Source organism: Prionailurus viverrinus, chromosome C2 (assembly GCF_022837055.1).
Source record: "Prionailurus viverrinus isolate Anna chromosome C2, UM_Priviv_1.0, whole genome shotgun sequence".
Classification (NCBI taxonomy): Eukaryota; Metazoa; Chordata; class Mammalia; order Carnivora; family Felidae; genus Prionailurus; species Prionailurus viverrinus.
In genome coordinates, this window is record NC_062569.1 from 25,831,849 (window position 1) to 25,848,569 (window position 16,721).

The window sequence follows — 16,721 nt, forward strand, 5'->3', positions numbered from 1 at the left end:
GGTGTTTGTTTTTTGAGAGCAGGGGAGCAGAAAGAGAAAGAGAATCTCAAGCAGTCTCTGTGCTGTCAGTGCGGAGCCCAACTCAGGGCTTGATCTCACGAACTGTTGAGATAATGACCTAAGCCAAAACCAAGAGACACTTAACCGACTGAGTCAACCAGGGCCCCCAACTTAATATTTTTGAGAGTCTTCCATATTACGTGAATTGAATGTTCATTCCTTTTATTGCTGAAGAGTATTTCATTATATGGATGTACAATAGTTTATCCATTTTCCTGTTAATGGCTGTTTGCATTTCTGGTTTGTGGCTGTTATGAATAAAACTACTGTAGACATTCTTGGATGGGTCTTTTTAAATTTCTGTTGGGCAGATAACGAGTGGAATTGTGGGGTCTAGAGTAGGCCTATACATATATATACGCACATATACATGTATATGACTGGCTGACTTCCTTAGCAGATTGATAGGTTACTGGGCCTCTCTCTAGCCTTTGTCAGCCCTGTTAATAAGTATTTATGCTGTTTCCCATATTTCAGACAGTTCTGATTACTTTTTATTTGAAAGGCCTTGAAAGCTATGTGTGAATCAGAGATGATAGTATTTTGTTTAGTCTTCCTCGCTACTTACAGTTATTTGACGCTTTCGAACACTTTTCATGTACTTTGTTTTTTTTTTTAAGAAAACCAAGGGTCATTATTACTAGACTTAAATAGTTATACCTGGTAAATGAACTGAGATGATTTCTGTTCTGGGCCTTTTTATTTCATACATAGTTCGTCATTCATCTGCCAAAGATAGGATTATTACTACAAGGAAAAACTTCTTGCTAAGTTTAGTTCTAACTATATTGCTTACTGTAGATTGCATACTGGATTCCTTAGTATCTAGCCATGAGGCCAATTTATAGATGTGTTGTGAAGTTTTCCTTGTGTTTCTGGAAGACAAATCCCTTTGGATACTAAGCTCTTAAATTGCCTGTTAACTTTCTCACCAGTTAGCATCACAGCATCTGTTTCTTTATTTACCTGTTGGTCTGTTTCTCTCCAGATCCTAGTGATTTCTCCTTTTATAAAATACAACGTGTATATTAATTTGGGAGACAATATGTTTTAAATTTTTATGTATTTATTGTCAAAGTAATAATTCTCTTTAAAACTATTTAAAGTATATATTAATTGTATCTTGCCATCTAGAAAAACGAGAACTGATGAATGTTTTTAAAGAATATTTGTTAGTATTTCTTGCACATTTTAATGTTGGTATGCCTTTAATTGGACAACAGAAAAGGGCAATGTTTTATCTCATTGCATTTTATAATGGCTCTGAGTAGTACTGCCTTTAGTTCAGAATATTTTATTTTCTTGAATAAATCCGACTCATTTATAGCAGGTTCTGCCAGACTTTTTATTTCCTTAGGAAATTTTAATTCCTTAATATATATAATTTATATATGTAGTATATAAATTATATATATGATTCCTTAATATATATAATATATGTATATATTATATATATATATAATTTCTAAAACTGTTAACTCATTTGTCTTTTGTAACTTTTACCTTCATATGTTTTAGGAAGCAGTGCAGGTACTTTTGAAGCATTCTGCAGATGTTAATGCTCGAGACAAAAATTGGCAAACCCCTTTACACATCGCTGCTGCTAATAAAGCTGTAAAGTGTGCTGAAGCTTTGGTACCTCTTCTAAGTAATGTAAACGTGTCTGATCGAGCGGGGAGGACCGCATTACATCATGCAGCTTTTAGTGGACATGGTGAGGTAGGTAGTGTTCAGTTAGACAGTGATTCTCTCTCCCATCATCCTCCCACTCACCAGTCTAATTATTAATGAACTTGCCCTTTTTAGCCACTCAATCCATGGTAGTAGCAAACAGAAATATCCGTCTTGCTCATTTTTGTCTAATTTTGCCTTTAGCAAACCCTCGACTTCTTTTCATGATAAAATTTGTGATACAACATTCTCAAATTTTGAAGTTTATGTATCAGATATAGCCCTATACACTTGAATTTCATGGTCAAAGGACAACAGAAGATGAAGGAGAGCACTGCCAGCTAAACACAATGTGAAAAGTATGTTCTGGCATTGTGGAAAAAATAATCCAGAAAGATAGAGCAGTTTCATTTTGCTCCCAGAAAGATAGTAAAAAAGGAAAACAGAGATTAGAAAATATTTTCTTATCATTTATTATCAATGTTTAGTCAAGAATTCTTTGATAACAGACCATGAAAGGAAATAATTTAAGAAAATTAATATTTATTTTTCTTTTCTTTCTCTTTTTTTCTTTTTTGAGAGAGAGAGAGAGAGAGAGAGAGAGTAAGCACAAACAGGGAAGGGGCAGAGAGAGAGGGAGACACAGAATATGAAGCAGGCTCAGGCTCCAAGCTGTCAGCACAGAACCCGACGCAGGGCTTGAACTCACGAACCATGAGGTCATGATGTGAGCTGAAGGTGGACACTTAGCTGACTGAGCCACCCAGGCACCCCAGTATTTAGTTATCTTCTACAACAATCATTGCTTCATGTTAGATATTGTCATGGTAAAGAGTAAGGTTTATGTGTACATAAAAGACTTAGTAAAGAAGGGAATACAGAGTAACAAAAAAACCTTTGAGGCCAGCTTGCCCATCCTTCATTTTTGTTGCAGACACAGAAACTCAGAGATAAAGTGACATTCCCAAGATTCCATGCCTGAGTGCTAGTGGCTGCAGTGTTGTTTTCACTGTTCCTCTGTTTTTGCAACATAAAGAATCCTTGCCTTCACTGCAGTTAAGGTCACAAGATACGTCCCCTTTTTTGGAACATGGAATGCCCTTTCCTGTGGGGAAACTTATCATAAATATGGTTAGACAGAATAGAAATCTATGAGGTACTACATCATGAGGTAAGTAGACTACCCAGTGACCTTTGGATCTAACCGTATTATAGATACTACGTTTGTGTTTGAATTAAATTTAAGACATTTCTGGGATAAGAATGCACTTTACATCTTAACAGCACTTTGGGCTATTAAAAGAAATAAAACCTGTTGTTAAATATTCCACCTTTAGACTTCCCATATTTGTACTTCTTTGTTCATAAAATACCAGGACAGGACACAAAAGGGCATCTTTAAAAGATACTGATGCCTGACTTCAATAACGTGCATTGTAAATCTTTTTTTCATATTTTGTCCTATTATTTATTGAATTATGTTAAAGGGTCTTCACTGTTTAGTCTACAACACAGAAATTCAGTGCCACAGAGATTGAGATGAGTAGTCATCATAAGGGATATTCATGAACAGTTCTTCTTCTGAATTTTGATGAAACTGTGTTTATTCTTATTACAGATGGTCAAACTACTCTTGTCTAGAGGTGCCAATATTAATGCTTTTGACAAGAAAGATAGACGGGCAATTCATTGGGCAGCATATATGGGTATGTATGTTTTAAGTTTCATTTTTTGACATTATGTATTCAGGAAAATTTGTACATTTTAGTTCTTGCATTTGGTATAACATCTGTTTTTAAGGATAGTGAGAAGTTACACTATATCTAAATTTGCTGCCCAAGTGGACCCAGCCTGGTAGTGGGGGACATTTCAGGTCCAGTTTTCTTAAAGCTGTTTGAAAATAATTCTGTTTACTTTTAAAGGGAGAGACATCCTAGACACAAGTCTGGGAAGCATAATCTTAGTTGGTGGTTTACTAGAAGCCCATTCTTATATCCATCCTTGTTTTCATGGGAATATTAAGATAGAAGTTATGAAGATGCTTTAAGAAGCCTATTATTTTGGGCCACTGGGTTGAATAGGCAACATCGTGTTTGATTTCTACAACAGTAATTTCACAGAAAGAAACTAAGGCTTAGAGTGTAGGCTTTTCTGCTGTGACATGTATATGTTCTTGAAAAATCTTGGGATTTGCAAAATCGCACCCCACAACCTGACAGAGCTCGTGGGAAAACAGTCTTGGGGTAGACTACCCAAAACCAGGCAACCAGAGTACTAACAGAAACATTAATTGGTTCTTAAGGTGACTTGGACAGCTAGAGTGCAGGCAGATCTTGAGCCTACCTCAAGATATTTTTAAGTGCACAAAAGAACAGGCTTGTGGGTGCTAAAACCATGCAGGTGGAAGTAAATCTCTAAGTATGGAGGAAGTACAACCTGCCACGAACCTTGCAAGTCCTACAAGGCTGGGGTTGTACCTCTGGGAGGAAGAGCTGGATATAGACATTCATTTTTCAAGTTTCTCAAAATAAAACTGAAAGAACTCTTCCTCCCTTTGTAGCGATGGAGCCTCAGAATTTTTTCTCTTCCCTGCCAAAGGTTATAATTCTCCTTCTGCTATTTTGGCTCCTCTGGCTTAAGAAAAATCACATATGGATTGACACCTTATGTGTAATACTAGAGTCATTCCCTGATTTGCCATGCATACTACCTAATTACAAAGACATTTAGCTAGCCACCCTTCTTATAGGCATAGCTTATCCTCAGGACTCCCTGCTCTTGGTTTTGTCTTTTCCTGTTTCTGACATAAAAATAAAAAATCAAAGGAAGATTTGATGGAAGATTATTAATTTTTAAAACTATATAAAATTGTAAAATATGACACTGGAAGAAAATAAATGAGCTCAAACCAGTTGTGTAGATAACCCCAAGGTCCAGCATTTTTTGCCTGTAGTAGAAAAAACCAAAAGCAGCAGAATCCATAGTGAATTGCAAGTCTGACCTTTAGTGTGAGTATAAGGAATGATCAAAAATGAAGGTTCTTGAAGGTTAATATCCTTGTCAGATGTCCCTGTTTTGAAAGCCAGATGCTGAACATTTGGGCTTCTGGTATTTCTCTCACACCAGAGATTCATGCCTCTAGTTATATCATGGGCAATTTTCTTCTGTAACTTGAAAGTAAAACATCCAGAAGCCCGTCTCCTGTAGCATCTGGAAGTCCCTTCCTCACAGCCTGTATATTTTTCATATTTTAAGTCTTGGGGACTTTTCTGAATATTCTTCTGTAGCTTATCCTTTCAGATAGTTTTAGAGCATCTATTCTGAATGATTTGGTACACCTTATGTTAAAGGGTTTAAACATGAAGCAGAATTCATCAGGCCTCTTACCTCCAAAGAATTAAGACTTAACTAAGCAGTTGTTTTCATGAAATTGAAGGCCAGCAGATTTTGTGGGTTGCCTCTAATTGAGCTCCCAGAATAGCTGGGTGTGTATATCTCAGGAGCCCTCCTTTGATAGCTTTGTTTTCTTTGGTGCACTGAATGTCACTTTTCAGGCCAGTTGTGGATTAAAAAAGGTATTCTGTGTTTCTTGGGCCTCATTTAATTTTTGAGTATAAACATTCAGGGATTTATAATTCTCCTTTCCCTATCTCTTTCAGCATGGAAGAAGAAGAATGTTGACACATAGTTTCTAAAACTGTTCAGCTGTTCTAAGCATTCAGGATTAAAGAGAGCTAAACATGTAAAAGTAGGGAGCTATTGACTGGTCTAATAGACAAGCCCGGTGTCCAGGTCTTTGGCCCTACTAGGGTTATATTCAGAGAATCTGTCAGTATTTGTGAAAGAGACATTAAAATTACATGTAGTCTTCTTATAATTTATTTCTCACAAACTTCTTATTTGCCCTGGACTTCTATCCCCTGGTTGAAGTTCCCCTTACTCTTCTCTTAGGCTCTACCATTTATCCCTATGCTGTTACTGAATTATGTGTCAGTGTTTGGCAACAATATCTCTATCCCCGAAGAGTTCAGAGTTCATCATATCCCCCTCCCTACCCTATGTTCACTCTGACTGTGAACCTCCATTGATATCCCTTTTATACACTCATCTTTTCTGTTGCTTTCAGTACTTTTAGCAATATTCAGCCAAGTTCTACCTCAAATCACCTTACCATGATGACTTTGACATAGAAAGTACTGAATAAATATTAATTACCTTGATTAGCAACTCATTCCCGAATTTCTTCTTAAAGCAGTGCATAATTTGAATGAATATGAAATAGTATTTTTTTCTCCTTCCTTTCCTTTTCATAAAGACTTACAAATTTCTGATCACAGTTCATTTTCCTTATTTTTACACAGTCATGAACAAAAGAAAAATTCAGGGAATTTTTCAAGTAAAATCATGTATACTATACATGTCCAAAGAATGCCATTTTCTAAAACTACACCTAGACAAATTACATGAAATCTAGTCTTCCTGGTAGCATAAGTCTATAAATTGACAGGGAGGACACGTACTTGTTCTGGCCAGGGCCACAATGTAGGTAGAACAAATATCATTTATTTCATTCTGGAACTTTATTCCCTTTTTTCTTTTTTTAATTTAATTTAATTTAATTTTTTTTAACGTTTATTTATTTTTTTGAGACAGAGAGAGACAGAGCATGAATGGGGGAGGGGCAGAGAGAGAGGGAGACACAGAATCGGAAGCAGGTTCCAGGCTCCGAGCCATCAGCCCAGAGCCCGATGCGGGGCTCGAACTCACGGACCGCGAGATCGTGACCTGGCTGAAGTCGGACGCTTAACCAACTGAGCCACCCAGGCGCCCCAATTCCCTTTTTTCTTTTAAATAAGTCACCCTCAAACTGGCTGTGGAGAGGCCCCTTTTTTTCATATTTTCAGTGGTTCAGTTAAAGGAATTTATCCATATTTCTGAAATGTGCTTAAATAAGTATTTGTCAGTTTTAAAATTGTAAATTTGCCTATGCGTAGCCCCTTTTCCAGTTTTATTGATGTTAGGAGAAGTTCATACTTCCTGGCATCTACTAGTTTATATGCACAATTAATACGTTCTGTGCCATTTATATGAATGATGTTTTGGTTTTGAACAGTTTTTCTAGTATGTTAGTATTATGAGCCTTTTAGTCTTAAACATCAAGAGAACTTTGTTTCTTTTTGGTGTATTAGTGAATAATATGCATTTGCCCAGTTGAAAAGCTATGTTTATGTGTGAGGCTTCTAGGTACTGATTTTCACACGTTACAATAAATGCAAGTAGCTATCTTTCTAGAGCCATAGATCAGAAGGTAATGTGTAGTGAGTGATCTTTGGGCCAGGTGATACTCTTATGTGATAATTACATTTGATTTGGCACCTAATGATTTGATAGATATTCCTTTGGTTTTTTTCCTAAAAATATGGTAGAGATTTCTTATTGAGATGGGGCAAAAATAGCTGAAAGTATCCACTTTAGTTGGTAATTTACATATAAACAATTAAATCTACTTGATTCTTTGTGCATCTTATAACCTGGCCTAATTTTGTCAAGGAAGAGGGGCCTATGCTTGAAAGCCTCATTTTTATAGTTATTAACTTTACATATTCATTCCCTATGAAGGGATATAAAAAAATGGTGTCATGAACAATTTATTTAACAAATATTTGAGTGCCTATTTGTTTATAACATTGTTCTCAGCCCTGTGGAATATACCTTTGCCTTTGAAAATATATATTTGGGAAGCTAATACATAAAAGTAATTAGAGGCAATTAAATAAATAATGATTCAAGTTTAAGAACCATCAGAAGGTATTATATACTTATTAGATAGTATTTACAGGTATGTAGTGCTTTTGGCTTATAAGGCTTCTAGGGAAGAGAGATAACGGGGTTGATCAGGGAAGATGGGAACTGATGTGGGCCTTCAAGGGTTAGTAACAATCCTTGGAAAGAGACATCCAAGCAGAACATTCCATGCAATGAAGGAATCCCATGAACAAAGGCACAAGGATGGGAAGCATTATGGGAGGAGGAAAAAGCACTGTATAATCTAACCTGATAAAGACCAAGGAGATATAAAAAGAGAATAGTGGTTCTCCTTCTTTCTGGATACATGTCCCCCTTCCTGGCCTCCTTGTATGGTATGGTGGGGCCTGGTACTAGTTCTGACTAGTGAATTGATAGCAGCATCACCTCTGGACCAGAGCAGTTAATTGCTGATTCAAGTCTATTCCTCCTTTTGGTACTGGCTGGCCACATGCAAGGTGGTGTCAGCTATATGAACCTGGGTCCTTGAGTGACTGAGCAGAGTCCTCTGGCCGAGCAATCATGGTGATGATGAGAAATAAAACACCACTGAGATTTGGGAACTGATTTTTAACCACAGCACACATAACCTAGCCTATCCTAATTGATACAAAGGTGAATAACAAACTAAGTTGATTAAAGACATCTGGTGGAAGTAATAGGGGAGAAGAAGTCTTTAACCACATGTTCTAAAGAGTAACATTTTAAAGAAACAAGCCCATGTCACTCCCAGATTTTCAAGTGTAAGATTCCACTAAGGCAGAGAAACATAAACTTATGTGTTATATCAGACATAAAAAGCTAACTTCAAAACTTGAATGTGTTGGGGTGCCTGGGTGGCTTAGTTGGTTAAGTGACCGACTTCGGTTCAGGTTATGATCTCATGATTCGTGGGTTTTAGCCCCAAATTAGGCTCTGTGCTGACAGCTTGGAGCCTGGAGCCTGCTTTGGATTCTGTGTCTCCCTCTCTCTGCCTCTCGTCCGCTTGCGCTCGCTCGCTCTCTCTCTCTCTCTTTCTCTCTCTCGCACACACACACACACAAAAGTAAATAACATTAAAAAAAAAAAAACTCGAATGTGTTAAAACAACCTTGAAATCAAGATCTAGACAAACGGAGGGTTATAGATTGTAAGGTTGTCACCGGATAAAATACTAAATACAATAGTTTTCAATTACTTACCGCTGTCAAGATTTATTGAAATTATCTGAATACTTCTTTTTCTTCCATCCTTTCTCTGGTTATAACTTGATTTACTGGTGACTTATGCATTATTTATTAATTTGCATTTTTACCTTTTTTTAAAAGATACCCACGATTATATTTCATATTTTCCATATGCTCCTCTGCTTTTATTTTTTTCTCTTAAACACATTTTCAGGTCACATCGAAGTAGTGAAATTACTTGTGGCACATGGAGCTGAAGTGACATGCAAGGATAAGAAGTCTTATACACCTCTTCATGCAGCAGCCTCTAGTGGAATGATCAGCGTGGTCAAGTACCTTCTGGATCTTGGAGTTGATGTAGGTATATAGATTGAGCAGTATAAATGAAGGAGGCATTTTATATGTTTGTGATTACCTCGTTGGCAGAATTTATTTCAAACTTAAAAGATAATTTTATACAATAATATTTGTCTTTTAATTAGATATTTATAGTTCTTTACATAATAATCGTGCACTAATATCTGATTAGTCAAAGTATATTAAGAGGTAAAGTACATTCCAAAGGGGAATGGACGATGCAGGTTTTTCTGCTTCATATTTCAAGCCCTGTAGCTCCATTTTAGCCATGGAAATGAGCAGATCAGACACACCTGGATTATTTTTCCTAAATGGCTGGGTTTCTACTGTTAGTCTTACTTGCTTAGTAGTTAGTCTAGTATTCCCATTAAATGACTGTAGCAGTTCACATTACAAAATAATGGCAAGAGCTAGGCAGGAAAACTCAAGGCTTCTTGCCCATCAACTATAAGTGTTCCTTACTGTATAAATCTGTTTGGTTAGGAGGGTTGCTGCTTTATCAGAATGTATTTGATTTCTGAATTGAGATAGCTAAGAATGCCTGTCACTTTCACAGGCCATCCTTTAAGCACTTGTGCTTATATACCTCTCTTACTATATTTATTTTAGGTACAGCTTTGACAAACTCATCTGATTGTTCAAAATAGATTAAAAAGAGCAAATTAGAAGGGAGCACCTGGGTGGCTCAGTTGGTTGAGCATCTGACTTTGGGTCAGGTCATGATCTCACGTTTTGTGAATTCAAGCCCCATGTTGGGCTTGTTGCTGTCATTGTGGAGCCTGCTTCAGATCCTCTGTCCCCAGCCTCTCTCTGCCCCTCCCCTGTTCAAGCTCTTTCTCTCTTGAAAACAGTTTTTTTTTTTTTAAAGAACAAATTAGAAGGAGAGAGAGGGTTAGGCTCTGCCAGAGGGAGGTGTTTTATTTTTTTTATTATTATTTTTTTTAGTTTCACATAAAATTTATTTTTTTAATATTGAATATAATTTATTGTCAAATTGGTTTCCATACAACACCCAGTGCTCATCCCAACAGGTGCCCTCCTCAATGCCCATCACCCACTTTCCCCTCTCCCCCATCAACCCTCAGTTTGTTCTCAGTATTTAAGAGGGTCTTATGGTTTGCCTCAGAGGGAGGTGTTTTAGATCAATTATAAAAACAATAAAATGTAAATGGTAGTCTGGTTGGACAAAGAATGCAAGGCAGAATTGTGGAGCTGAATAGACTCAATTTAAGGATTATATGAAACACTGCCTGAAGCAAGCAAATAGTTACTAAATGTGTCAGGATTGTGAGAAGTTGCAAAAATCCTAATGTTGTTAAGTAGGGTCCTGTAGAGTATGAACAGATAGAAGTTTTATTTCAGCTCAGCAGTTCTATAGCTCTGTTTCACATCCATTCTAGTGCAGTTTTTAAAATTTCTTTTATTGACAGTAAAATAACATTTGTAAACCATGGTGACAGAGCATTCTTCAAAATAAGTGGTCAGACTTAGAGCTGTTTAGTGACATGTGGCCTCCAATTGCGTAATTTATTAGTTTCCCAGGGCTGCCATAACAATTTACCATAAAGTAAGGGACTTAAAACAACAGATTCAATCTCTCAAAGTTCTGGAGACTGAGGGGAATCTATTCCATGTGTCTTAGCTTTTGGTGATGAAATCTAGGTACTTTGACCAAAGTTAAGTGTTCCTTTTTCACTTCCTTCAGTTTCTGTTCCCAGAGATTTCAGAAAAGAAAATGTAAAATAGAGTTGTGGTAAGTTGGGGCCAACTTCAAAGTTAGAGGGCACAGTCTCCACACAAGACCACGCTTACTTCCAACCAACTACAAGTTTGGAGTGTTGCCCAGAACTACCTTCGGGTTTGATAATTCACTAGGATTCAAAAAATTTACTGAAAACTATTATACCCATGGTTTATTACACAAAAAGATACAAATTAAGATCAGCCAAAGGAACAGACACATAGGGCTGGGCCCAGGAGTATTCTAAACACAAAGCTTCCATTGTTCTCTCCTGATGAAGTTAGGACTCCCTACTCTCCTAGCATCAATATATGAGAATATGCTCATGGTATTTGCCAACCGGGAAAGCTCACCGTAGCTTTGTTTTCAGAGATTTTATTGGGGCTCCATTACGTAAGTGTGATTGATTGGTTGATTGATCAATTACCCACATGGTTGATTTCAGTCTCCAAGTCCACTGATAACAGAGAGCGCCAAAGCTCCCCCTTCTCCTCAAATGACACAGTTGGTTTATGTGGCATGGTCAGATCCTGCCCTTACACTATTGACTGTGGCCAATCCTATTCTAAGATCCAGTGTAGCCAGCTCCCACCCTAACCCTAACCCTCCCAGAAGACAAGGGCAAAGGCCAGATATCTCTTTGGACAAAGGTCTGGTTCTTTACACAAAAGCCATATAGAGGCACCTGGGTGGCTCAGTTGGTTGAGCATCCAACTCTTGATTTCAGCTCAAGTCATGATCCCAGGGTCATGGGATTAAGCCTCCATCAGGCTCTGGGCTGAGTGTGGAGCCTGCTTAAGATTCTTACTCTCTCCCTCTGCCCTTCTCCCCCACTCACATGCTTTCTATCTCACATGCTTTCTGTCTCTAAAAAACAAAAAAAATGAAAAAAAACTATAAAGCATTCACCTATTTTATTAGAAACAAAATGAAAAAGAAACTTGAGCTGCAAGAATTACTTCTCAACATTGAGCATATTCGTTTGAACACATTCATTTTATTACAGCGTCAACATGTAAGGCTGGAAAATATCTAGACTCCAACTTTGTTGCAAAAATGAAGTAGAAAAAGATGCCACTCATTGTTTAAAATCTTAATCTTCATTAACAACTTCAAGTGAAAAGATTGAAAATATGCATGTTATTCAGTATATCTCAGAATTTTCAGTTTGCATTAATTTGTCATGATTCTTAGATTTAACTCTTACAACTGTACCTTACTTTGAAAGCTTTTAGAAATACGTTTAGTTTTCGTTTTCCTAAAATCTCTCTCTCGAAATCATTGAATTTTGTCATGAAGCAGACATTGTATGTATAACTTATATTCCTTGAATGTACAAAACCTATTTCACACCAAAATGCTTTTGTGAATATTCATTATTTTAAAAGAACTTTATGATTATAAACCTTATCTGTGTATTTATCCTTGTTTCTCACTTTAATAATTTGATTGCAACCACAACAGTGCTAAAATAACCTTCATTCTTGAAGCAAGAAGCAAGACTGCTTCATAACATTGAGATTTTTTTTCTTCCAATAGATGAATGAACCAAATGCCTATGGAAATACACCTCTTCATGTAGCCTGCTATAATGGACAAGATGTTGTAGTGAATGAACTTATAGACTGTGGTGCTAATGTAAATCAAAAGAATGAAAAAGGATTTACTCCTTTGCACTTTGCTGCTGCATCAACACATGGAGCGTTGTGTTTAGAGCTTCTAGTAGGCAATGGGGCTGATGTCAATATGAAGGTATGAAATAAAATCAGAATCCATACTATAGTATTTAGGAGTTGGGTGTTTAAAACAATATCGATAACAAATACCATTCAGCAATAAAAAGGAGCAAAATACTGATAGACAAAAGATCACAAGTGAATCTTAAAAATATTATGCTGAGTCAGAGCGCCTGGGTGGCTCAGTTGGTTGAGCGTCTGACTTCGTCTCAGGTCATGATCTCACAGTTTGTGAGTTCCAGCCCCACATCAGACTCTGTGCTGACAGCTCAGAGCCTGGAGCCCGCTTCGGATTCTTGTCTCCCTGTCTCTCTGCCCTTCCCCTGCTCATGCTCTGTTTCTCTCTCTCTGTCAAAAATAAATAAACATTAAAAAAAATATGCTGAGTCAAAGCCTTACACAAGACTATACATATTATTCCCATTTATAGGAAGTTCTAGAACAGATGAAATTCCATCTATATTGGGTTCCAGATTCTGTAGTGGAAATAAAACAGTTGCCCCTGTGAGGAGGGATTGATGAAAAAGGGACATAGAAGAACTTTCTGGGGTGATGATAATATTCTATATTTTGACAGGCTTTATATTATATAAATAAGCATTTGTCAAAACTCATGAAATAATACATTTAAGATTTATGTGCTTCAATGCTTATAAATTTTCCCTTAGGAGGTAACACACCAAGCTGATGTTGAACCCTAATTAATGATATGCATACCAACCTATTTAGACATATCTGCGACTTTTGAAAAACATGAAATAATTGGGTGGATGGCAGGGTGGACACGCTGGTATATGACGATGCGCTTATAGTAGAATATTAGTGATAGAATTTAGGTGCTATGTATATGGGTGTTCACAGTAATCTTTCAACATTTCTGTTTTCAATTTTTTTTGTCAATTTTATAAAAATTGAAAGACCAGTATCAATGTGTTACATGTAAGGAATAGCTGGTTTTTTGTTTTTTGGTTACAGTTACTTTTAGGAATGAGCATTTGAATTTTGAAATACGTGAGAATTCTGGAGCCCCGATAAATGTACTGTCAGTATATAATTCTATGAGAAGCCACATGCAGCCACAGTTTTGAACATCACTACTTTATAATGTGTAATCATCATTTTGATTTTTCCAAGATATTCTCATTGATTCTGTGTTAATTCATCAGTTCATTATTTGAGTATTTGCCAGTCCATATCTTGTGTTATGAAGAAAAGAAAAGCACAAAAAAAAATTGAACTGTTTCAGATTAGTGAAAACATTGAACCTTAAAATGTGTTTTTCAGAACTTTAAGTTCTTAAGATTTCATCTTTTGTGGGTATGATGAGCCAGTGTCCTTCAGACTGGTAGAGAAAAGAATCCATTTTCTTACGTCTCTTAACTTTAGATAAGCCTTTAGTGATGCCACTGACTTCCTGTCTGGCAGCTGCAATAGCAGCAAGTCCATATATAATTAGGTCTTTGCTCTATAAATTACCCTCTCAGCTACAGGACAAAATTTATGCGTACTATACTTAAGGAAGGAAAAGATATGATATAAGGTATCATAAAGAACTCCTGTTATATATATGCTTAGGTTTATTTTTTTATTTTTATTTTTTAAATGTTTATTTTTCTATTTTTTGAGAGAGAGCAAGCAGGGGAGGGGCCGGGAAAGAGGGAGAGAGAGAATCCCAAGCAGGCTCCGTGCTGTCAGCACAGAGCCGGACATGGGGCTCGAACTCATGAACCTGGAGATCGTGACCTGAGCCCAAGTCAAGAGTCAGATGCTTAACTGACTGAGCCACCCAGGCGCCCCCTATATGCTTAAATTTAAAATACCTGATATATGTTTCAAGTTTCCAGTTCTCAGTCATATTACATACTAAAGTTTTTTTTAATCATCTAAAAAATTGCTAAAAATTTTTGATAATAAATTTGAACTCCTTGTTTTGGTTTGAAGAATTCCTGCTGTTTGGATAATTGGGGACCAGAACAATATTTAAACATTTGTGAAGGAAAGAAATTTGTTAATTGTTTCCTCAAAAGCCTAGTAATATTTTTTAATACAGATTAGGTCTTAACATTCCTCAAAAGATCACAACTGATTTTTTTTTAATTTTTTTAATGTTTGTTTATTTTTGAGAGAGAGAGCGCGCGCGCACACACGTGCTTGCGCACAAGTGAGGGAGGGGCAGAGAGAGAGGGAGACACAGAATCCGAAGCAGGTTCCAGGCTCTGGGCTGTCAGCACAGGGCCCGAAGTGGGGCTCAAACTGTGAGATCATGACCTTGAGCCTAAGTCGGATGCTTAACTGACTGAGCCACCCAGGCGCCCCACAACCAAATATTTTTAGTCTCTGTGAGATCTGTTTATGATCAAGTGACTATAGTTGAATTATCTTTTGTGTGTGAAATATTAAGGATCATGGCTTACCTATATCATTAGCTGTGACACATGTTTTAGTTTCTGTTGTGCTGTCTTTAAGGGGTAAAAATTAGGCCTTTTATTTATACAATGCCATTTAGACATGAATATTGAATATAATTTGATGATAGATCACTTGATTCATATGTCATTGCCTATGTAGCTGACTCTTGTTTTAACTCTATTTGTGATTTGTTTTAACTCTGTTTTCTTTTGAAATATAGAAATGAGAATTAGTCCTACATGAGGCTCACTTAGTGTAATGCTTAGACCAGTGGTCCTATTTGAAGCTACCTCTTTATTGATTTAGAAAAAAAACCAATGGTGGATTTTATACACCACAAGGGAATTTTTTAGCAAAGCAATTGAGATGTGGTGGTTAAGTAGATTTTAAGGCAACAACCTATGATGTTGGTTTAGAAATAGATTTCATAGGGGCACCTGGGTGGCTCAGTCAGTTCAGTATCTGACTCTTGGTTTTGGCTCAGGTCATGATCTCACGGTTCATGTGATCAAACCCGCATGGGGCTGCACACTGACAGCACAGAGCCTGCTTGGGATTCCCTCTCTCCCTCTCTCTGTCCCTCCCCCCCAAAATAAATAAATAAAAGTTAAAAAAGATAAAAAGAAATAGATTTCATAAAAGTTGCCTTAATCTTACGTAGGGATGTACGACATCCCATTTAAATGCGATTGTGCAGCTATCTTCTAGCTAAGTTCCATTGGAACACAATTCCCATGTTGTTAATGACTTCTAAGGTACCTTCCAGATCTGAAATTATATAAAAATTATTGATAGCTATATGCTTTCAACCAATAAGAATGTATATTCATTCAAGAATATATCTTCATTCCAGACACCTGTGTTTCCTATCATTGCCAAATATAGTGCCTATCAAATTGTTGCTTGATTAAGAAGCTAATAAGGCTTTGACACTTGCCTTACATTATAAAAGGTTCTACTTGGTGTAGCCCTCATATTCTCTGTATCAAGTCATCTCTTTCTCCATTTTGGTGTTTCTGTCCCTGATCAACTTGTGGATGACTAGAAATTGGAATGTGAATTTAGGCTTGAAATTATTCAGTTATTCATTTATAAGTTTTTAAATCGGCTGTCTTTCAAAGTACTGCATAGAGATAAAGTGAATGGAGTTTAAAAAGCAATATAGGTCTGTTTTTTTTTTTTTACCTTGCTTTACATGAGCCCTACTGTGTTGGTTGTATCACTGAAATGTGTATCTTCCCACTTAACCTTATTCTTAAGAATAAATATTGGTCAGATAAAATACCCAAATACTTTATTTAAAACTTAAATCTAGGAAGTAGTATGTGTGGCTTACTTATTATTGTTGCTGTTTATGGTCACCTGTGCAACCAACTCTTAGAATGTTGGTAGATCTTTATTTTTTGTTTAAAACTCCTAATTTGATTCTCAAATTAGTTAAGGTGACTTAAAAAAGAAATTTACCCATTGTCTCCCCAATTCAGAGGGAAATAAATGTGCCCTCCCCCTTCCTAACATGGCTTATGGTGGACTTTTCAGTTGGTAATCTGAATTTTTTTCTTAGTATATTTGGAATACTTTTTATAATCAGTAAGTATATAGAAAGTAAAAATGTTAATCCAGTGCCACCTATAGCCTTATAGTATATAGTAAAGGACTGCATACTAGCTATGAGACCTTGTTACATTTCTTAACCCCATGGGCTATAAAATCAGGTCAGTAGTATGTAACTCATAGGGTTTTGAGAAGTAAATGACTAATGTATATGAAATATTT

At 36.6% G+C, this 16,721-nt stretch overlaps 1 protein-coding gene across 10 annotated transcripts in view; it reads left to right on the forward strand.

The window, feature by feature from the left end:
- ANKRD28 (ankyrin repeat domain 28) overlaps nt 1-16,721 on the forward strand; it is a 200,723-nt gene that overhangs the window by 137,713 nt on the left and 46,289 nt on the right. For all 10 annotated transcript variants that reach the window (XM_047876241.1, XM_047876249.1, XM_047876243.1 and 7 more), the window contains 4 exons: nt 1,579-1,779; nt 3,350-3,437; nt 8,917-9,059; nt 12,340-12,552. In XM_047876241.1, coding sequence (XP_047732197.1) covers nt 1,579-1,779; nt 3,350-3,437; nt 8,917-9,059; nt 12,340-12,552 — 645 coding nt within the window. The remainder of the gene's footprint in view (nt 1-1,578; nt 1,780-3,349; nt 3,438-8,916; nt 9,060-12,339; nt 12,553-16,721) is intronic.